The 24,734-nt window shown below is 39.1% G+C and overlaps 1 protein-coding gene across 27 annotated transcripts in view; it reads left to right on the plus strand.

Annotated features, from left to right (window-relative positions):
• The window catches only part of SCMH1 (Scm polycomb group protein homolog 1), a 246,088-nt gene that overhangs the window by 129,634 nt on the left and 91,720 nt on the right, over positions 1-24,734 (plus strand). For all 27 annotated transcript variants that reach the window (XR_004440916.1, XM_033226890.1, XM_033226886.1 and 24 more), the window contains one exon: positions 3,229-3,472. Coding sequence is in view for 26 of the 27 variants with exons in the window: in XM_033226890.1 (XP_033082781.1) it covers positions 3,229-3,472 (244 nt within the window). In the remaining variant the exon portion in view is untranslated. The remainder of the gene's footprint in view (positions 1-3,228; positions 3,473-24,734) is intronic.

Genomic DNA, 24,734 nt, shown 5'->3' on the forward strand with positions numbered 1-24,734 from the left:
TGTATTTGTTCTTGCTTCTCAAGAAGTGAGGCAGTGAGTCTATCTGTTGAATTTTCTAATGGAGTAAAAGTTACTGTAAAGTGTATTGAATTAGGTTTGCCTATGCTGCTAGTTAAGTCTCAACACTAAGAGCATCCTGCTTCTGAATTACCTAGCACCTATGTAACTCAGGAGTAGTTATTGTATTCTTTGGGACTAGAAATAAAGATGAGTTTTAGACTTTGCTATGCCAGCTATGCAGTTAAAATCTTAAAGGGATCTGCCAAGACTCCAAGTAGAATGTTTAACTTCTGGATCAGTGGAGGGGGAAAATAGAAGAAAACTCAGTTGATTGAAAAGGAGAAAAAAAGAACTTTGGAAATTGAAATTAAATAAAAACAGACAATAAGATAGTTGTAATAAATTCAGATACATTAATTATCACAAGAAATGAGCTTAAGCTCATTATAATCATACGTAGATCAGATTTTTAAAAATCTAGCTATATGCTATGTATAAGAGACACTAAACATAATGACAAAAATGTTGAAAGTAAAAGAATATCTACAGAGAATGGGGATGATGGAAAACAAATTTTTTAATTTTTAAAAAATAAAAGAATATGAAAGATGTGTCAGATGAACTTTTATCAAAATAAAGCTGGTATAAACTATATGGAAATCACACAAGACTTTGGTACTAAAAGTCTAAATGATGCTAAAAGCATTGAGTCCAGGAATTTGAGACCATCCTGGGCCACCCTTAGCAAGACCCCATCTCTAGAAAAAATTTAAAAATTAGCTGCGAGTAGTGGCATGTGCCTGTAGTCTCTGCTACTTGGGAGGCTGAGGTGGAAGAATCACTTAAGCTCACAAGGTTGAGGCTGCAGAGGCTGCAGGGAGCTGTGTTTGCACCATTGCACTCCAGCCTGGGTGACATAGCAAGACCCTGTTTCTAAAAATAAATAAATAAAACACATTAAAGAGGTCACTGTCTAATGATAAAGTACAGTTCTCCAGGTAGACAAAACAGTCATAAAAGTACATGCTCCTAGAAAATGTAATCTCAAAGTATAATAGAGTAAAACTTGACAAGAGTACATGGCGAAATTGGAAAATCCATAAATCACTGAGGAATATTTTAAGATTTATCTCTTAACAGTCAAGCACACAAAGAATTTGTAACAATCAAGCACACAGGAATTTGTATGTCAGTCAGCATAAGCTAATAATCAGTATTGAATAAGTTGGTCAATTTTTAAAAATCACTTTATTTGCATTTAAAGTAACAGTTAAATTTGAATGATTTGAAAATAAATTTTTAAAATGCCACTTATGATAGCAATGGAATTGTAATTTGCCTAGAAAACAATGTTAGTGAAAAAGCATGAGATATTTATAGAGGAAATTTTTTAATGTATGTTGAAGAAATCTGCATTAAAGAAATCTTGGCCAGGCACGGTGGCTCATGCCTATAATCCCAGCACGTTTTGGGAGGCCGAGGTGTACGGATCACTTGAGGTCAGGAGTTTGAGACCAACTTGGGCAACATGGTAAAACCCCATCTCTACAAAAAATACAAAAATAAGCCTAGTGTGGTGGCATGTGCCTGTAATCCCAGCTACTTGGGAGGCTGAGGTAGGAGGATCACTTGACCCTGGGAGGCAGAGGTTGCTGTGAGCCAAGATTACACCACTGCACTCCAGCCTGGGTGACAGAGCCAGACCCTTTCTCCAAAAAATAAAGAAAGAACGAAATCTTAGCAAATGGAAAAGACTATCATGTTTATGGATGGGAAGGCTTGATAGTATATAATAAGGGTTATTTCCACCCAAATTCATCTATAAATTCATTGTAATTCCAGTCAGAATCCTAATAGGGTTTGTATATGGAACTTGAAAAACTAATTGAAATGTATATGAAAGATGGAGAATGAACAGCAAAAACAATATTGAAGAATGACAAAGTAGGGGGACTTTTCCTATCAGATATCCATTTAATAAGACTATGTTATTGTTACAGGATCAGGCAGTAAGATTAAGGGAACAGAATAGAATGTACAACACAGTTTTTGAAACTTGATCTATGTAACTGCATTACAAATTAGCACCCAGGAACTGTCCACACTTCTGGTGAAAGTATACAATGTTAAACCCCTTTGGAGGACAAATTAACAATATTTGATAAAGCAGAAGATGTATATATCTGCCCTATAACCCAGGAATTCTACACCTAGATGTATAACCTAAAGAAACCTTCCCACATGTGTACAAAGAAGTGCAAGAATGTTGGTTAAAACTCTTTTAAAATAGTAAACAATTGGGCTGGGTGCTGTGGCTCACGCCTGTAATCCCAGCACTTTGGGAGGCCAAGACGGGTGGATCACGAGGTCAGGAGATCGAAACCATCCTGGCTAACACGGTGAAACCCCGTCTCTACTAAAAATACAAAAAAAGAAAATTAGCCAGGTGTGGTGGTGGGCGTCTGTAGTCCCAGCTACTCGGGAAGCTGAGGCAGGAGAATGGTGTGAACCCAGGAGGCAGAGCTTGCAGTTAGTGGAGATCACACCACTGCACTCCAGCCTGGGTGACAGAGCGAGACTCCATCTCAGAAAAAAAGAAAAAAAAAAATTAGTAAACAATTGGGAAGAACTTTAAGTGTCCAAAGGAGAATGAATAAATTTTGATATATACATACAATGAAATACTATTATGAGTTAAAATGAACTTGAAATACTGTTACGAGTTAAAATGTATCAACATGGGCAAATTTCAAAAGCATACTGTGGAACAAAAAAGCAAATTGTACAATGATATATGCCGTATACTACAATTTATATAAAATTTAAAAGTAGGCAAATGGGTATGTACGTATATAGTAAAATATAAAACATGCATGGGTAGCTGTTACCTCCATGGTAGGTGGAGGGGGAATGGAATATGGGAAGGGCACAAAGGGAGATTCAACTTTATCTGCAACCTTTTATTTCCTTTTTTAAAAAGCTGAAGCAAAGTTGTCAAAATGTTAGGATTAATTAAGTAATACTTTAAATATTTACATATTTTAAATTTTTAAATTAAATATTTTAAATACTTTAAATAAAGTAATACTGTAATTTAAAAGAAAGGCTATATATCCATTATAAATCTTATATAGCAGTCACTTTTTAATCATCCAAATGAGATAGTAGTCTATTGGCATAATGGCCTCTTTTTGTGTCTAGGTGTGTATATTTCTGTTTCTTATCTAGGAGCCACCATCGCCTTCCCACAACTTCTTCAAAATGGGAATGAAGCTAGAAGCTGTGGACAGGAAGAACCCTCATTTCATTTGCCCAGCCACTATTGGGGAGGTTCGGGGCTCAGAGGTGCTTGTCACTTTTGATGGGTGGCGAGGGGCCTTTGACTACTGGTGCCGCTTCGACTCCCGGGACATCTTCCCTGTGGGCTGGTGTTCCTTGACTGGAGACAACCTACAGCCTCCTGGCACCAAAGGTAAAGGCCCATCTACATGCTCTTGAAATCATGACCCAGATGATAAGGCAGATTGCCCAGGTCTGTCATGATCATGTCTTCACCAGTGTACTTCACTAGTATGCAGGGGAGGAGAAAGGGCCAGCAGCTTAGGTAACAACCCAGGTCTACCAGGGAGCAATTAGAAACAGTAAGTATTAAGTGTCAAATGAAGCCGCATGTGGCATTTGGGATAAAGTAATAATTCCTTGCTCTACATATCCTGGTTTATTCTCAGGCAACTAGCTTTTCATCTCTCTTACTTTTGTCCCTAATCCATTTCAAAGTTTGAGTACTAGTATTCCCAAGGCACACACCTTCCTCTGACCTTAGGGGCTTTGGATAAGAGCTGGAGTAACACTGTATTGTGAAAATAGTTGAGAAGCACTGTAGCAGGATGATAAAAAGAACAAGCTTTGAAATAAGATAGACATGGGTTTGCGGCCCATCTCTGCCTTTTATCAGTTGTGTAGTTCCTTAAACTACAAATTCCACATCATGAAGTAGAAAACCTACTTCATGAAGTTATTGTGAGGAATAAATGAGATTACATGGGTAAAATGCTTACATCTGATGACTAGCAAGTGCTAAACAAATTTTTATTGTATTACTGCTGCCAATATATTCTATATTATAACTATAACATACTATGTGATTATTACAATATGCTATATTATCATTATTATAATACTATTATTATAAAACTAACCACTACCAATGAGAGAGTATATATAAAGTACTAGAATAGTGCCACAGACTAAATGAACAGTAAAATGATACAGATGATGACAGTGGAAAAGATCCAGAATAGATTTCGAGGTAGCTGCTTTTAGTAAAGATAATAATAATAATCTCATCCTCTTAAGTCTAAAAAGTACTGGTGAATCTGAGGGAATGAAAAGTCCCCCTTCTTATTGTCTGAGGATCTCTTTTCTAAACCTCTGTTGAATTCATTCATTCAATTAGCCAAATATTTATTGAGCACCTAATTGTAAGCCGAGAATACACAAGTGACAAAAATGAACAACATTGCTGTGCTCATGACGTTTCCATTCTAGTTGGCTGAAACAGATGGTAAACATTTAAATCAAGAAATAAGATAATTTCATATAGATAATTTTTATAGACAGAAATAAAATAATTTCTCCTAAGGAAATAAAGTATGATGGGATAGTGATAGTGAAGGTATAATTGTAAAGGGTTTTTTTTTGTTTAACAGCTCTATTGAAATATAATTGACATAAGATAAATGGCATGCATTTAAAGTATACAATTTGAAAAGTTTTGACATATATATACATCCATGAAACCATTACCACAGTGAAAACAATGAACATATTTATCATTCACAAAAGTTCTTTGTAGAGGGGAAACTTGTTTAGGTAGAATTTCTTTTCAAGAAATTTGTCTGAAAAGTTGATACTTGAATTGAGACCTGAATGATGAGAAGGAGTCATCCAAGGAAAGAGACTTCCAACCAGGCAGAAGGAACAACTCATATAATGATGCTGAGACGTGAGTGAGTTTATTATGTTCCAAGGGCAGAAAGCAGACTGCTCTGGCTAGAATGCATTGCCTGAGCAAGAAAGTGGTACAAGGGGCTGGGTGCAGTGGCTCACATCTGTAATCCCAGCACTTTGGGAGGCTGAAGCAGGTGGATCACCTAAGTCAGGAGTTTGAGACCACCCTGGCCAACATGGTGAAGCCCCATCTCTACTAAAAATACAAAAATTAGCAGGGCGTGGTGGTACGTGCCTGTAATCTCAGCTACTCAGGAGGCTGAGGCAGGAGAATCACTTGAACCCAAGAAGCAGAGGTTGCAGTGAGCCAAGATCGCACCAATACACTGCAGCCCGGGCGACAGAGAAAGACTCTGTCTCAAACAAAAGCAGGCAGTACAAGATGATGTTGGAGAAGTGGGCAGGCGCCAAATCATGTAGGACCTTGTAAACCAGTGTGGGAATATTGGATTTTATTCTAAACATGTTAGGGAACCATTAGAAGGTACTAAGCCAGGGAAGTGACAATATTTGATTTACTTTAAAAAAATCAGTTGGACTTGTATCCAGAATATAAAAGAACACTTATAACTCAATAAAAAAGACAACCCAATTTAAAAATAAGCAAAGGATTTGGATAGATATTTCTCCAGATAACATACACAAATAGCCAATAAGCACTTAAGATGCTTAATATCATTTGTCATTAGGGAAAGGCAAATCAAAGCCACAGTGAAATACCACTTCACACCCATGGATACAGCTATAAGCAAAAGACGGATAATAACAAATGTTGCTGAGGATGTGGAAAAACTGGAACCCTCTAACATTACTGGTGAGACTGGAAAATGCTACAACCACTTTAGAAAACAGTTTGGATGTTACTCAAAACGTTAAAGAGTTACCATGTGACCCAGTAATTCCACTCATAGATATATACCCAAGAGAATAGAAAACATATGTCCACACAAAAACACATAATGAACATTCATGGCAGCATTATTTATAGTAGCCAAAAAGATAAAACAACCCAAATGTTCATCATCTGATAAATGGATAAATAAAATGTGGTATAACTATAGGACAAAATCTAATTGGCAATAAAAAAGGAATAAAGTACTAATACATTCTACAATATAGATGTATCTTAATAACATTATGCTAAATGAAAAAGCCAGTCACAAAAGAGAATCACTGATGATTACTTTTATATGAAATGTCCAGAACTGGCAAAAACATATAGACAGAAGTAGATTCGTGGTTGCCAGTGGCTGGGGGAGGAAAAAGGAAAATGACTGCTATTGGGATTTCTTTTGAGGATAGTGAAAATGTTTTAAAATTAGATAGGGGTGATGTTTGCACAACTCTGTGAATATCTTAGAAAACACTAAAATGTAGGGTGAATTTGTGGTATGTAACTTATGTCAATAAAGCTATTATCTAAAAAAATAACTTGAGCTGGTCTGTGGAGAATGAGTTGTACAGTGGTAATTATGGACAAGGAAGAAATGAGGTTGCTTGGATTAGGATAGTCGCACTGAGGTGGAGAGATCCTGGGGCAGAATGAAAGGGAAACACACTTTTCTTGGCTCAGGAAAGTGCCACTCCTCTCTGTGATGCAAGAAACAAGTACCCTGGGGTCAGTATGGTAAATCCATTGTGAGGAAGCACTGTGAGGTAATAGCTCTATGGAAGCAGCAAGAAGAGAGGTGTGTTGGAACTGATAGCAGAGTCATTTTTGTTACTTGAGGCTAAAACAGGATAAGCCTTGGTGCTCTGGGCTTTATTCAGTTAATAGGTTAATTTTCTCATTTTCATGCCCAGGGAATTCACTGTTCTTTTGACTAATAAATCTAGAGCGGTTAGGTAGTTCTCCAGAGCCAACAGAGCTGACAGTCTTTGTGTCCAGGTTGCTGGATATACATTCCTTTCTGGCAGCAAACCTTGCTGATAAGAAATATGACTCACTCTGTGGCTGATGCTTCCAGAGAAGTTTGCTGTTTTCCTCTCTTCTGTGTGTCTCTGGAGTCCTTAGATTTTCAACAGAAGATGGTCAGAGGACCAGGCTCAGAAGGTACAGAGAGGCCTTCCAGGTGACATTTCCAGACTAGGTGCTTCAGTCGTCATTCCAGCAGTTAGGTTATTCCCTCTAACAACTGTTTCCTCCCACACTTGACACCCTCAGTAAGTCCTACAAAAGTGCTTTCTATAACAGCAGAGGTTGGCCGGCAGTCTCAGTGTCCTGGCTAAGGAGCAAGTGATGCAATGTGGAAAAAATGTGGTTACTCAATTCATTTCACAAAACAAGTTGTTCTCTGTGTGTAAGCCTGTTCTCTTTCTAATCATACTATTTCCTCCTTCTTTCCTACCTTCTGGTCATTAGTATGCAAATGTTAAAAATTCAGACTAAGATAATGTTTCTTACTCATGGCAAATAGGAAAAACCAATATTTATTTAATGTTCCTTTACACACAGATTTTCATTTTATCTTGTAACTCTGAACAAGGTATAATTATTTTCAGATACATTTTATTTATGAGAAAACTGAAGTTCAGATAATTAAATGACTTGGCTCTGTTAATATTTGAGTCTAGAGAGTGAGACCATGGGCCGGGCGCGATGGCTCAAGCCTGTAATCCCAGCACTTTGGGAGGCCGAGACGGGCAGATCACAAGGTCAGGAGATCGAGACCATCCTGGCTAACACGGTGAAACCCCGTCTCTATTAAAAAATACAAAAAACTAGCCGGGCGAGGTGGCGGGCGCCTGTAGTCCCAGCTACTCGGGAGGCTGAGGCAGGAGAATGGCGTAAACCCGGGAGGCGGAGCTTGCAGTGAGCTGAGATCCGGCCACTGCACCCCAGCCTGGGCGACAGAGCGAAACTCCGTCTCAAAAAAAAAAAAAAGAGAGTGAGACCATGGAGATCTTTTAGTAGAGCCACCTGTCAGGACCAGTATCACTGAGGCATATTGTTTTCACACTTGTCTCGCTGATACTCTTCCCGTTCTCCTTTGGCCCTTCTTCAGAGCTTCATTTGAGACCCTGGATTTTGGCTTCCAAATCCTGATAAAAAATAGGAAAGAAGAAGTATGGTGTAATTTCAGAGCACTAAACTGGGTTCTAGTCCCAACCAGACTGCAAACTTGTCTACGTCATTGAGCAAGTCATTCTTACATGTGAGAGACTGAACTACATGATCCCTAATGGGCACTTTTACCTCTGTAATACTATTTAATTTAATGATCTTGGGAATAGGTAGCAGGTGACTCCTGTGCCTGTGTCTCCTACATGATTTTAGATTCATCAGCTCACCTATCTCTGCCTTTTTGAAGTAATTCCCATGTGCCAGCTATCTGCTGCCTCTTTTTCTCCTTTTCTAAGCCAAGTAGTATCCTTTTTAGCTGCTAAACTCCTGTGACCAAGCGAACTCTGATGGGTAGTAACTACCAAGCTTCCAACTAATCCAGAGTACTTGGTTATAAAAGGCAGAAGCTTTTTACTTTCAGCTTATTTGTGACTTAAAATAAAACTGAAACAGATACATGCTTTACTTTTTAAATTTAAAAAGCAAAATGAAGTATTCAGTATATATGTCATGACTATGATGCTAATCATACCTTTAGCCATCATAATAATCCACTTGACTTCCTCTTGCTCTGATTTCAGGCTGGGAAAGCCAGTTTCAGATTATACCTTAGTTTCCTATGTAGATTGACAGCAGCAAGAGAGCATGAGACCCAAGCTACTTTATATTTTTATTATAAATTAATATATTGCTATTCTGGATTAGTACATTTGTCTCTTGTGACTTCATATGTTGTTAAACTGGATCTGTCTGCTCTCTACATGCTAATCCGAATACGGGAATCTAGTGGAGGTGCTGCACTTTAGCATACCTGTTAGAGTACATGGTCAACCAGGCCTCTTTTACCCTCTCAGTCTACCCTTTCTGCCTGTGACAGGTTTCTTTGTACAAAGCAAAAATTTCAAAATCAGACTCAACATTGTGGCTCATGTACAGGATTCTTACCCTGGTCTGGAGGGTAATAATTTGATGCTTAAAAACAAAACTTCCAGAATATCTCTTCCTTTTTTTCTTTGGAAAGTGCTTTCCATACTTAAAGAAAGTTCTCTTTTTGTTGTAAAACCACATAGGAAATTATGCCACAATCACTTTGGGATTCTGGGGCAGAAAGAGTTAAAATTGTAATCCTAGGCTAGGCGCAGTGGCTCACGCCTGTAATCCCAGCACTTTGGGAGTCCGAGGCAGGTGGATCATGAGTTCAAGAGATCGAGACCATCCTGGCCAACATGGTGAAACCCCATCTCTACTAAAAATACAAAAATTAGCTGGGTGTGGTGGTGCACACCTGTAGTCCCAGCTACTCAGGAGGCTGAGGCAGGAGAATCACTTGAACTTGGGAGGCAGAGGTTGCAGTGAGCCAAGATCGTGCCACTGCACTCCAGCCTGGTGACAGAGCGAGACTCTATCTCAAAAAAAAATTGTAATCGTAGACTACAGAGAGAAAAACGAGGATAGAGGCAAGAATAATAGAACTAAGGCTAACTTGTAGGTCTCAACATGAGGTCACCTAATAGACTGATCTTTATCCATCCATTTATTCAAATTCTAACTATCAAGTCATGATTAAGCACTAGTCATTGGTTCAGTTGATGGGGATTCTACCATTGAGTGTTACAGTTGTGTGAACATATAGACCAATAAAGAATTATTACTTTGGAGGAATAAAGTACAGAGGGACCCCAACCTAGACTGAGGGGATTGGAGGTTGGAAATCTCTATAACCTCCCTTGAACCTAACATGTCTAACATGGGCTGCTCTATAGCTGTTGGGTAAATGGATGAATAAAGGACAGACTTCCAAACGAAGGCTTCCAAATGAAGTGATGTCTAAGCTGAAACCTTAAGAATGGCTAGCAGTGAAAACTGATTAGTGTAGGGCCAGAAGTTAAGAAAAAAAAAAAGTATGGTCAAGGAATTAAAAAATAGTTAAGGCCAGGCATAGTGACTCACGCCTATAATCCCAGCACTTTGGGAGGCAGAGGCGGGTGGATCATCAGGTCAGGAGTTAGAGACCAGCCTGGCCAATATGGTGAAACCCCGTCACTACTAAAAATACAAAAATTAGCTGGGTGTGATGGCTGGCGCTTGTAGTGCCAGCTACTCAGGAGGCTGAGGCAGGAGAATCGCTTGAACCTGGGAGGCAGAGGTTGCAGTGAACCAAGATCGCGCCACTGCACTCCAGCCTGGGCGATGGAGCGAGACTCCATCTCAAAAAGAAACAAAAACAAACAAAAAAAAGTAGTTAAATGGCTAGACTGTAGGGTGTAAGGAGAGGAGCAGAAAGAGATAAGGCATAACAGAGGAAGACGCAGAATGCTTCTCTCTTATAGACTGTCTTAAGGATCTGGATTTTTACCTTATGAGCATTGAGAACTGTATTAGGCCATTCTTGCATTGCCATAAAGAAATACCTAAGACTGGGTTATTTATAAAGAAAAGAGGTTTCATTGGCTCAGTTCTGCAGGCTATATAAACATGTTGCTGCATAGCTTGGCTTCTGGGGAGGCCTCAGGGAGCTTTTACTAATGGTGGAAGGCAAAGCCAGAGCGAGCACATGGCAGTGTGGGGAGGGGGATGTCACACTTTTATTGCAACCAGAACTCACTATCAAGGACAGAACCACACCATGAGGAATCCACCCCCATGACCTAAACACCTCCCACCAGGCCCCACCTCTGATGTTGGGGCTTACAGTTTGACATGAGATTTGGGCAGGGACAAAATAACCAAACTAAATCAAGAACTATTGACCGGGCATGGTGGCTCATGCTTGTAATGCCGGCACTTTGGGAGGCCGAAGCGGGCAGATCACCTGAGGTCAGGAGTTCGAGACCAGCGTGGCCAAGATGGCAAACCCCTGTCTCTACTAAAAATACAAAAATTAGCTGGGCATGGTGGCATGCACTTGTAATCCCAGCAACTAGGGAGGCTGAGGCAGGAGAATCGCTTAAACCCAGGAGGTGGAGGTTGCAGTGAGCCAAGATTGTGCCACTGTACTCCAGCCTGGGTGACAGAGCAAGACTCTGTCTCAAAAAACAAAAAAAAAACCTGTTGAATGAGCTTTTAAGTTACAGCTCAGATTTGTGTTTTAGAAGGACCATTTTGGCAACAATGAAAGGATGGGTGGCTTCTAGATGCTGGAGTCAGGGATGTCAGTTAACAAGCTGTTATAATATTCCAGGTGAGAGAGAAAACTGAAGCAGTGACATTGTGGTGAGGATAAGATCGGGGTTGGGATAGGGGCATATTCTTTGAATAAAGAAGACAAAATGCAAGTTCTTAAAGTATGTCACCTATTGTGACTATTTTATTTATTTAACAAGCCCTGTACAATGTAAAATAAGCCAAGTTTTCAGTTTAAGCATTTATGAGGAGCTAAAATTCTCCTTTCTGTCATGCCTAGGAAGTTGGGATTCTTTTCTACCTGGAGTCCATGTTAAATGGAACTAATTTATTAACTGCCTCTTTATGTCCCCACCTCTTGGAACATGCCAATTATTCCGTAATATCTGTTAACTGAAATAGGTTATACTATATTTTCTGATTCCATTTCTGTTTATCCTTATCTAAAGCCGTTACTCAGATATTCACTTAATTACAAAAAATAAGACGACTACTCACATCTATGACAATTTTGATAGATTAAAAGCTATTTACGGCCAGGCACAGTGGCTCATGCCTGTAATCCCAGCACTTTGGGAGGCTGAGATGGGTGGATCACCTGAGGTCAGGAGTTCAAGACCAGCTTGGCCAACATGGTGAAACCCCATCTCTACAAAAATACAAAAAAAAAAAAAAAATTAGCTGGGCATGGTGGCGGGCACCTGTAATCCCAGCTACTTTAGAGGCTGAAGCGGGAGAATCACTTGAACCCAGGAGGCAGAGGTTGCAGTGAGCCGAGATTGCGCCACTGCACTGCAGCCTGGGCAACAAGAGTGAAACTGCATCTCAGAAAAAAAAAAAAAAAAAAAGCTATTTAAACTAATGTTACGGTTTTTAAATTTTGGAAACCTGATGGCCAAAAGTAAGAGTGACTCAGGGCACTAAGATTTGTTTCCAGAGGCCACATTCACTCATGTCTCAGTTACTAAACACATGTATACCTCTACACCTCAACTACCCTCTGCCCTTCCCCCTAACTTTTTTTTCTAATAAGCCACAATGACCAGGAGGGTGTGGTCTCTACAGGTTTGGCAGCTAATATACCCCTCTTGTCTTCTGAGAAGGTGTGTTCACTAGCCACTAGTTGACTGTCAGAAAAGATATGAGCATGTTGGTTAATAAGTGAAGCAAATTCTTTTTTTGTTTGTTGATATGTGATGTACATTTTGATGGGGTACCTGTGATATTTTGATACATGCATATAATGCTTAATGATCAAATCAGGCTAATTGGGATATCTGTCACCACAAACATTTATCATTTATTTGTGTTGAAAGATTCCAAATCAAAGCTAACTTTTTGGTACCTTTAATGAGAATAGCCACTTAGCTACTATTTTCCCTTATATCCTCTCAGGTATATTGTGTCCAGACCTTGCCCTTATTTATATATCATTTCCTCCTTCCATAAACACATATACACATATAGTCTCTGTCTTATTTCAGCTTTGGCCTTGTGATCTCATCACATCTGGTAAATCTGTCCTTTATTCACCTATCTATCCACAGTTGTAGGCTCATGTAAGCAGTGCTAGGTTTAGTGGAGGTGATGGACAAGTATCTACCTCCCCAGTTGATTGAATGATTGAAATGAGAAAATTGGTGGCAAATGCATAGCACCGTGTAGCACACAGTAGATGCCCACTGTGTGTTAGTTGCATCTGAATCAAGATGCCCAGGCTTCTCAAGAATAGGGAACTGCACACAGCGCCAGGAAAGTGCTCTATTTTGGTCAGGAAGAATAAACATGAGAGGAGGCTTGTGCAGTCAACCAGTACTCTCATAACTGATTTTTTCTTGATTATATGCTTGTGGTACACAAATAGAAATAGGAAAATGGAGAAGTGAGATGGGTGGCAGTAGATTATGAAGCAGAGAATCTGGGTTCTCCCACTGATTGTAATTAGGTCTCCCCAAGGGACCAGATAAAAAACTCCCATTCCATACCTCTCTTCCAGAATCCTTAAGCTGCCCCTTTGACTCTGCCCATTCTTTCTCTCTCTTGCCCTCACAAACTCCAGATGCCTGAGAATGGTAGCAGTTTTTGACCTGTGTAATGAAGCAATTGGCATCTCTCAAGCTGTTTGAAATAGTGAGATGTGATTTACGCAGTTCATAAATTTGACCACATTTACTGTTTTCTTGGGAATACATAGAACCCATATAGGGGTTTTTTGGCAAGCTTTTATTGTAACACCTACTGTGCCAGCATCAATACATGTCAATTTACAAAATCCCCAATTTTAAATAAGTGTTGATGATTTTCAGGAAAATCTTACTGAAAACCAGTGATAAATTGTGTTACTAAATTTCTTCCCTTGGACCGGGTACAGTGGCTCATGCCTATAATCCCAGAACTTTGGGAGGCCAAGGTGGATGGATCACTGGAGGTCAGGAGTTCGAGACCAGCCTGGCCAACATGATGAAACCCCATCTCTACTAAAAATAAAAACATAAAATAAATTAGCCAGGAGTGGTGGCTCATGCCTGTAATCCTAGCTACTCAAGAGACTGACACAGGAGAATCACTTGAACCTGGGAGGTGGAGGTTTCAGTGAGCTGAGATCACACCACTGCACCCCAACCTGGGTGACAGAGTGAGACTCTATCTTAAAAAAAAAAAAAAAAAATTCTTCCCTTGATTCCCTAGATTATTTTTGAGGAAGTATTACAGTTATAAATGAGAATTTCTTAATCTCAATAATGACTTACTAAAAGAAAAACAAAACATAAGCATTTGTATATGTTAAGAAGATGAGAAAAACCTGGCAAACTCAAACCAAGCAAAGAAAAAAGAGGAGGTTATGAGAGTGATATGGGAAGAAGGCAGGATTATGGTTATAAGCTGTTAAAATTTATTATCTTGTGCTAAGGAAAGCTGGAATGTTTTTGACTGTTTGGCTGACTAGCAGGTGCTTTCTCACCATGTGCTTTCATGCCACCTTTCTGAGTGGCCTAAGCTTGACTAGCCATTAGCAGACCATCTTCTAAGATATAGCCCTCCACTTGCTGAAACTGCTCCTGAATCATCTTACCTACTGCCCTAGAAAACTAAGGTCAGTTCCACTTTTTAGTTTCAGTCATATGAGGCTTTTGAAGTTTGTGGTCCTATCATGCATGATTTTAGTTGTCTGTTTTCCCCCACTCTCTGCAGATTTATCAGCCTGAAGTCCCCAGGAAAATGTGACATGTCTTTGTAGTTGCAGAGGTCCTCTACCCATGTTGTAGGAATGAGTCAGAAGGGAAAAAAGGAGCTGGATATGGAGTACCAAAAGTGTTAAACTGGGCTGGATCAGAGCAGGAGACAACCCATGCTGTTTAAGTGAACTGGAATTTAGAAGACTGGAGTTTCAGCCTTGGCATCAGCCCAGCTGGCAGCACATAGCTGAACCCAGCCAAGTTGAGCAAAGCTAATAAAGAACATATCCTCTAAATTACTATACCAAGGCCAATGATACACTGCTGTGAATGAAAAATAAGATTCCAGTCCAGGAAACTGATAAACCAAATGGATTTTCCCCAGCTCTTTTTTTCTTTTCCATTGTTCATGCTCTCCTGTGCCATCTGGACACACACACACACACACACATGCGTGTGTGCGCGCAATAGCCTATTTTACGTTTTATTAATTTATTCCCAATTCCCTATGCTCTGTTGTTGCTATAGAGAAGATAAATCTGATGATAAATTCTGTTGGGCAGTTAAGACTCCTAAGGATTATTTAGAGAAACCTAGAAGGCATCAGAGGCCTACTGTCCTTCATTATTATAACTAGGCATATTTAGTTCTTTATATTCTCTCTTTTATTCAGGTATACACTCTTGTTTTATTCATTGGTTTCAGAGTAACATAGTGGAAAGAACATAGACTTTGGAGACCAAAAGATCTAGGTTCAACTCCTAGCTTTAGCTATGTGGCCTTTGGCCAGTCTTTTAACTTCTCTGAGTTTAGTTTCTTCATTTTTAAAATATCCAAGTATGATAGTTGACTCAGGAAAAAGCATTTGTGTAATTGAGTTGTAAGCTCAACTAGCTACTTTTTTCATGGAATATTATCTTTGCTTGAAAAAAACAGCTGACTTGGATATTTAGCAGACATTTTCTCCAAAATGAAATGATCTGGTCACTTCAAGGAAGACAACCTATAAGCATTTTCTGTCAATTATAAATTTAAGGTTTCAAATGAAAATTAAAATTTTGAAAAAATGTGTATCCATCAGCGTGAGTATTACATCTTATCAATAAATACTTCAGAGTTACTCTACCATTTATCTCCCATCTAAAAGTTACATTGGTTAAGAATCAGTTATTTGCCCTACTATTAAATGTGAGATGTGAGGAAAGTAAAATGTCATAGAATCTTAGAGTGCTGGGACTAGAGGAAATCAAATTCAACCTCCCACCTAATTTAAGAGTCATCTTGAAACCATCCCTATAAATGCTCATTTACTCTTATTTAAATGCTTCCACAGACAGAGACTATAACCTCCCAAAGGAGCACTTTTAATTTGTGGTAGCTTGAATGTCTAAAAATACTGTTTTTTACTTTAAGCTGAAATATGCTTTCCCCAGTTATTGACTCTAATTTGGTTTTTGTTTCATCTGAAACATTTTCACATACTCTTGTTTCACTAGGGCTTTTTTCCCCGCTATTTTTGAGATTGGATAGTTTCTAAGCCCCTCATCATCTTGAGCTCTCTTCTCTTTTTTTTCTCCCCCCTACCCAACCCCAGGTTCAGCTTTGACTTTAGAGTTTTCTTTTCTTGATCCATTTAAGTTTAAAATGCTGTGTCTAGAATAAACTCTAGACTGCAGGGATAGCCTCATTAGTGTGAAATGGAGAGGCATTCTCATTTCCCTTTAAAAAGGATTATACTGGCTGGGCGCAGTGGCTCATGCCCGTAATCCCAACACTTTGGGAGGCCAAGGCGGGCAGATCATGGGGTCAAGAGTTCAAGACCAGCCTGACCAATATGGTGAAACCCTGTCTCTACTAAAAGCAAAAATTAGCCGGGCGTGGTGGCGGGCGCCTGTAGTCCCAGCTACTTTGGAGGCTGAGGCAGAAGAATGATTTGAACCCAGAAGGCAGATGTTGCAGTGAGCCGAGATGGTACCACTGCACTCCAGCCTGGGCAACAGAGTGAGACTCCGTCTCAAGAAAGAAAGAAAGAGAGAAAGAAAGGAAGGAAAGGAAGGAAAAAGAGAGAGAGAGAGGGAGGGAGAGAGGGAGGGAAGAAGGAAGGAAAGAAAGAAAGAGAGAAGACTGTACTGTGACCTCACATGTTAAAGATAAGGGATTGTGTTTTTATATTTTTATATTCTGTAATGGTCATGGTAGATGCTTTGTGTTACTCCTTTTCTAGTCTCAGCGCAAGATGAACCAAACTTTGAGACATAATGGCTATGTTAGATGATGGGATTTTCTGGTAGTTAATTTTTTTTGCTGCCTAGGGGGTAGAAATGGTAATTCACAAGACTTGCAAAGTACCTTTTTGTTTTTTGTTAGAGATGAGATCTCACTATGTTGCCCAGGCTAAGTAGAAAGTGCTTTTACAATTCTCTTTTACCACAATACCCAGGTTGTGATAAACTTAGTATTTTCCTTAGTAAAAGTTTTCATCAGATACTTCCTCTTCTTTCTCTTGCGATAACTTTTCTTCACTCAAATCAGTAGGGAAAACCGATATTTGCTATATAAAAACATAGAAGCCTACCTTAGAGCTTAATTTGCTCATTTATATGTAATCAATAATCAGAGTATACCTGTAGACACAGTCTTATTTTGAGCTTTCCATGGAAAAGAATGTAGGTCACCAGGCTAGACCATAAAAGTATGTTTAAACTTTTGTTTTTCTCCTATTTAGTACTAGATTAAAGTAATCACCTTTTCTAATGTTGTTTAGAGGATATTTACTGAGCATCATCTTAAGAAGAAAGGAAGTTAGCATTTAGCAAGCCCATACAAGGTCCTAAAGACACTTTGATACATTACTTGAGTAAACTTCACAAACCTCCTGTGGTATTTATAGTATTTGTCCTTGTTTTACATAAGGAAACTGGTGCTCAGAAAGGCTGAGGGGAAGAATAAGAAACTAAGATTTATGGAGTCCCTAGGTCATGTCGGACAGAGTACTCATATCCATATTCTCAAACTTTATCTCAGTTAAACTTCATAATAACCCATAACTTAAAGAGGTTATCTGCAAGGACTTGAACCTAACTCCATGGGTTTCTGACTGCAAAGTCTGTGTCCCTTCTCCCATACCATACTTCACTTCTCTATGCCTCAAAGGAGGTTTAGAGATAACCATTAGGTAGATCAGGCTGAGATAATTGTGAATATGGAGTGAATTAATGAATGTTAAAGTCCTTTGAGAATTATGAAGTGTGAGTCTCATATGATAGGTTTCCATCTGTGAATTTGGAAGTGCATAGTGAGACCTACAGGAAACTCCAGGGCCCTTTTTTAAACCAGCAGCTGGTAGTTTGGATGCGTTTCAAATGTGTGTTGGGAGTGGAATGAGAAGACCTAGAAGTGGAAGAGAGATCCTTCAAAGCACCAATGTAACAAGATAGAAAGAACTGTTGCTGATTTGATTTTATTCTGCATCCTGTTTAGATTTGCTGTATTTTTATGGTGAAAATTTATACAGTTAGAATTAGCCAGCTGGACTCTGTTTAAGATAATCCCAGTTTTGTTGGCAACATCCAGAGCATCATAATCGGGAGCCAGTCAAACATCTGCCTTCTTCTTTCCCTCAGGCCTGATCAGGGTGTTGATCACATCAGTGTCATAGAGCTTCTTCACAACCTGTTTGATCTGATACTTGTTGGCTTTGACATCCACAAGTGTGATGTTGTCTTCTATCTTCATGACTGACCCAGTGGTCAGGAGGGACTTAATAATGGCATAGTGGTCACGCTTATTTCTTTCTCCTGTGGATGCCCTTCCAAGGATATTTGGGCTGCCTCCAGAGCTGCAGTGTCTTGGGCTGCCAGAAGGTTGGTGACATGTAGATTTGTGGGGAGCGGTAGGGGGGTTGGAGTAGGGAGGGAGGGAGTGCCTGTGGTCACTTTTCTTTTTTTTTTTTTTTTTTTTGTTGAGACGGAGTCTTGCTCTGTCGCCCAGGCTGGAGTGCAGTGGCCGGATCTCAGCTCACTGCAAGCTCCGCCTCCCGGGTTTACGCCATTCTCCTGCCTCAGCCTCCCGAGTAGCTGGGACTACAGGCGCCCGCCACCTCGCCCGGCTAGTTTTTTGTATTTTTAGTAGAGACGGGGTTTCACTGTGTTCGCCAGGATGGTCTCGATCTCCTGACCTCGTGATCCGCCCGTCTCGGCCTCCCAAAGTGCTGGGATTACAGGCTTGAGCCACCGCGCCCGGCCGTGGTCACTTTTCAGTACTGCCTTCTTGGCCCTCAAAGGCTTTGCTTTGGCTTTGGCTTTGGGAGGGACAGGAGCTTCCTTCTTTGTCTTCAGTGCCATCTTGTGAAAAAAGAGCTACATTTATATATTTTTTCAGAAGCATGAAACTCTCACAGAATTTTCAAAATGAAAGGATCTTTTAGCAATTTACTGTCACTTCACTTAACCTCCCTTAGCAAATGATTTAACTTCCATTAGTCTTTGTTTCTTCATCTCTAAGTTGAGGCAGTAATAACAGTACCTACTCACAGTGTTGTTTTAAGGAGTTAAGAACATACTAGAACACGTGGCACATACTAAGCATTTAAAAAATGTGAGTTATTTTCTATTCTAATGCTGTTATCTTGTAAATAAGGAAATTGAAGCCTGGTAAAAGGTCACTTTCTCAAGTTTTATTTGAGTTAGCTACCAGATGATGTATGTTGTTTATATGATAATAAGGTGAGTCTTTCATGAGTAGTATATAAAAGTTTCAGTTTATGTGTATTACAGAAGCAGGTGCTTGTGAAATAGTTGTCAAAATAGCATGAAATATTTAAGAGTTACCCAGAAATATATAAATATATAAAGCTCAAAATAATACCATAGAGACTGAATAGGTGAAAAAAGACAGAAGACTAGGGAGAACTTACTGGGATTTGTGTCATTTGCTGAAGGATGTTTAGAATTGATAACCAGTTCTAGAGGCAGTTAATTCCAGGGGGCTAATGTGCAAGGCACCAGCTAAGGAAAAGAATCATTCCAAAAACTTAAGCACAGGGACTTTATCAAGAAACTGAAATCAGACAGGGTGAAAGAATAGCATGGCCTTTTCTGAATTCACACAGAAAATATTACAAAGAAACCATTGAAGAAGTTTAACCAAAGAAGTGACATGATCACGTTTGTGTTTTAGACAGATCTTTATGACCTGTTAGATAAGGGATAGAGGTAATGATGGGTTAGAATAAGTTAGAGGGAGAGAGGCTGGTTAGTTCACCATTTCAGTGATTAAGACAAGGGATTTCGAGGATGTATATTAAAGTTGAGGTGATGGGATTGGAGTGAAAGAAATGAATTTGATTAGCTGGCTGTGGTGACACATGCCTGTAGTCCCAACTACTTGGGAGACTGAGGCAGGAGAATTGCTTGAGCCCAGGAGTTCGAGACTACAGTGAACTATGATCGTGCCACTGCACTCCAGCCTGGGTTTCAGAGTGAGACCCTGTTTCTAAAAAAGAAAAGAAATGAATTTGAGACATTCAGGAGACAGTTTCTCTGGAAAAGAGAGAACTTCTTTTTTGAACCACATTCCTTTAAGCTTTCAGTGCTAGAGAGTCCTAAAACTAGAAGCAGACTAAGATCAAATGCTAGGGAAACAATGGACTCGATGCCAAACTAAGCAAAAAGAGTAAATGCTGAGTTGGAGGTAGACCATGTCATTAGCAGAATATGCCAGATCTAAACATAAATAACCAGAAAGCTAAGTCTGAAATCAGTCAGCAGAGTTGCAAATTAAGAAGTCTAGTTGTCCAGATGAGTTTCCAGTAAAAGATGCAATTTCTCCTAATCTTAAAGGCCAATACTCTGAGCCAGTATCTGACAAACTAACTTGATTTCTAGATATACGTTTTACTTCAAGAACACTAAACTAATTATCCATTTATTATTTTAGGTAAAGTGTTTTTGCCCTTTTGTATACTTAGACATATTGCACATTGCCAAAGCTCGAGCAGAATTGAAGGGTCCTAGAGTGACTAAAAACTAGCATGTTCTTTGAACTAGTTTGAAAGACTGGAAATTGCTGCTAATGTGTGTAATCCCTTTAGCAGCTGGTCCCAGCTAATAGCCTAGTTACTGCCTGTGAAGTGGTAATCATTAGGATTGTTTCATACTAATTATTAGCACGAGAAGAATGAGCAAAAAGGTAGCGAAAGGAGAAAGAGAAAGATACTGCCCTGTCTGCACTTTGTATAGTCTCAAGTTGGTCCACTTTAGCCATAGAACAGGATTCCCATTGACTGTATCCTCTACAGGAGCAGAGTTTCAGGGTCCTAGAACAATTAGGGTCAAGAGTATCATTTTGCCCTAGTTGCCTGATGACTGTTTTCTTTCTTTTCCTCTCCAATCTACCCTGCTCTTCACCTCCCACATAGCAACATAGTAGCAGAAAGTTCACTACAGTCAGATGAGAACAAGGCTAAGGTTTATTGAGCGTTCACTATGTAGCCAGTGCCGAATTGGTCCCTTCAATTGTTATTTCATGTAATCTTGACAATAATCCATAGGTAAATACTATTATCTATTTTACAAATGAAGAAACTACAATGCAGAGAAATGAAGTAACTTCCTCAAAATCACACACCATATTCAAATGTCCAGCTCCACCTTTGCTATTAATTTCCTGGGAGATCTTAAGCAAGTATTTTTCCTCTGTATTGTTTAGTTTCTCCATCTGTTTTTTAAAAAGGTTAAACTAGATGACGTAAGGTTGCTTCCAACTCTCAGTATTCTAAGACTCTATGTTGGGTAAATCATTCAGTTAATAATTGTAATAAGTCATAAAAGTTAAGTGTTTTTCATATTATTGCTAGTATTATTGAATCTAGTGTTAACCTGAGCTTCCTACCTTCCTAACCTCTTTGGCTATTGTTAACATTTTGTATATTCTATTCTGGTTTTTATTTTTTACAGTTTTTTAAAATGCAGTTTAATCACACTGTATATTTTACTGTATGCTATCATATTCTGTTTTTCACTAAATATATCATCTACCTTGTTCTGTGTTGTTATACAGTCTTTATAACCATCATTTTCAAGTTACTATGTAAGAGTTGATTGAATGGATATGCAATTGTTTGCTTAATTATTCCCCTAGTTCAATGGTCCAAATTTTCTTTTTTAATAGTGATATGATAAACATACTTAAGCATTTTTCTCAATGCCAAGGAACATATCCTTAGTTTCGCAGAAATACAAGATGGTGTCAAAGAAAGAATATTTTTAAGAATCTTGGCTGCACACAGCCAAATCTCATTTAAAATATATATATTTGCATGTTCAACCAAGAATCATCTGCTTAAAATCGACCAGAATATAGCATCAGAATGGCATGTTTTCATGCTTCCAGCATAATTTTATATAGAAAACATAGACCCCAGGAGCAAGGAGGTCAGCACTGTCATATACCAATTACAGCATTCATAACTACAATAGAACTTAATACAAACCAGAGGAAATAGGTAAAATTTTTTCCCGATTTTCTGCCGCTCAATATGCGTGCTGTCACTTGGGAATAGGTTTTACTCAGAATTGTGACTATGGGACTGCAGATATTCCCTAGGAAAAAGACTGCACATAGTAGATCCAAGGCCTAAAGCTTTGGGGACTACATGGAATATAGGTTAGCCTCTGTTCTGAGAATTTGCAGTCTGCTAGGGAAATAAAACATAAAACACTGAAAAAGCAGTCAAAGCAAAGCAGAATTCTAGAATCAAATGCTAGAGTATGGGTCACATTTATTCACTCAACTAACATTTATTGAGCACCCACCATGTGTAAAGCATAATTATAAGATGTGGATATAACTACATAGTCCTTAAGAAGTTGTATTCTAGTTGAGAGAGACATCAACCGGTAATCTGGTAGCGACAATTTATCTGGAGAAAAATAAAGGCAGGTAAAGGAGAAGAGGGGAATAGAGAGTGTCAGGGGTTTGGGGTGATGGTTGGAGGTATTATTTTATATAGGATGATGAGGGAAAGCTTCACTGAAAGGTAACATTTGAGCAGAGATATGGCTGTCTAGGAAAAATAATTTTTTTTTTTTTTTTGAGGCAGAGTCTCGCTCTGTCCCTCAGGCTGGAGTGCAGTGGTGCGATCTCAGCTCACTGTAACCTCCACCTTCCGGGTTCTAGCAGTTCTCCTGCCTCAGCCACATGAATAGCTGGGATTACAGGTACCCGCCACCACATCCAGCTAATTTTTGTATTTTTAGTAGAGACAGGGTTTCATCATGTTGGCCAGGCTGGTCTCGAACCCCTGACCTCAGGTGATCTACCAGTCTCAGCCTCCCAAAATGCTGGATTACAGGCGTGAGCCACGATGCCGGGCTCTTTTTTTCTTTAAAAAAAAAAAAAAAAAAAATTTATCTACCACTAAGAGGGAGAAAGAAATTCTTTCCTAGTAGAGAGAGTTACAAGTTTAAGTGCACCAAAGCAATAGTTTGCTTAGTTTAACAGTTCTCAAACTGTGCTCCTTGGATCCTTGGGATCCGCAAGACCCTTTCACAGTATCTTCAAGGTCAAGACCGTTTTCATAATGTTAACTCTACTTGCCTTTTTTGCTGGGTTTAATATTTGCATTGTATGGTATAAAAGCAATAGTAAGTAAAACTGCCGGCACCTTGACACAAATCAAGGCACCAACTATAGTAATAGTAATGATATACTTTGTTGCCACATGTTGCATGGGGACCAAAACAAAACCAAAAAGCAACTCAGGCATAAGCCAAGTTCACTTAACAGTGTCCTTGATGAAGCAGTAAAATTTATTAAGCTTATTAAATCCCAGCCTTTGAGTACATATCTTAACATTCTGCGATGAAGTGAGAAGTATGACTAGCACAATTCTGGTGCATACTGATGTACTGTGGTTGCCTGAAGAAAAAACACTTGTATAATTGAGTTGTCATCTGAACTAGCTACTTTTTTATGAAACTCCATTTTTACTTGAAAGAACGACAAACAAGACAAATTCGTTATTCAGATTTGGGTGTTTGGCAGACATTTTCTCAAAGATGAACTAAGTGAGCCTGTCACTTTAGAGAAAACAACTAATAGCATTTGTTGGCAATGATAAAATTCAAGCTTTCAAATGAAAATTAGAATTTAGGAAACCTTGTGCCTGCCACCATAATCTTGACAGCTTCCCTGTACTTAAAAGACTTTTCTGATGAGATTGTGGTGATACCAACTAATGTGTATTTTGATATTGAATAATAAAATATGCTGATATTTGGAAAATCTGTATAACTCAGTGAAACAGTGTTTTACAAATGACCAATGCATGATGTTACAAAATCAAGCATGGATTAAAAATTCATTCAAAGTAAAAGATAGACTAAAAGATTTTAATATTAACAGAATATGAAAAGTTTATTAGTATTTTTTCACATTTCACATTTCAACTAACTTTTTTATTATTATTGTACTTTAAGTTCTAGGATACATGTGCGCAACATGCAGGTTTGTTACTTATATATACATGTGCCATGTTGGTGTGCTGCACCCGTTAACTGGTCATTTACGTTAGGTATATCTCCTAATGCTATCCCTCCCCCCTACCCCCATCCCATGACAGTTCCCAGAACATCTCATGATGTTCCCCAGCCTGTGTCCAGGTGATCTCATTGATCAGTTCCCACCTATGAGTAAGAACATGCAGTGTTTGGTTTTCTGCCCTTGCAATAGTTCGCTCAGAATGATGGTTTCCGGCTTCATCCATGTCCCTACAAAGGACACGAACTCATCCTTTTTTACGGCTGCATAGTATTCCGTGGTGTATATGTGCCACATTTTCTTAATCCAGTCTATCACTGACGGACATTTGGGTTGGTTCCAAGTCTTTGCTATTGTGAATAGTGCCGCAGTAAACATACGTGTGCATGTGTCTTTATAGCAGCATGATTTATCAATCCTTTGGGTATATGCCCAGTAATGGGATGGCTGGGTCAAATGATATTTCTAGTTCTAGATCCTTGAGGAATCGCCACACTGTCTTCCACAATGGTTGAACTAGTTTACAGTCCCACCAACAGTGTAAAAGTGTTCCTATTTTTCCACATCCTCTCCAGCACCTGTTGTTTCCTGACTTTTTAATGATTACCATTCTAACTGGTGTGAGATGGTATCTCATTGTGGTTTTGATGTGCATTTATCTGATGGCCAGTGATGATGAGCATTTCTTCATATGTCTGTTGACTGCATAAATGTCTTCTTTTGAGAAGCGTCTGTTCATATCCTTTGCCCACTTTTTGATAGGGTTGATTTTTTTGTTGTAAATTTAAGTTCTTTGTAGATTCTGGATATTAGCCCTGTGT

Source organism: Trachypithecus francoisi, unplaced genomic scaffold (genome assembly GCF_009764315.1).
Source record: "Trachypithecus francoisi isolate TF-2019V2 unplaced genomic scaffold, Tfra_2.0 Lachesis_group12, whole genome shotgun sequence".
NCBI lineage: Eukaryota > Metazoa > Chordata > Mammalia > Primates > Cercopithecidae > Trachypithecus > Trachypithecus francoisi.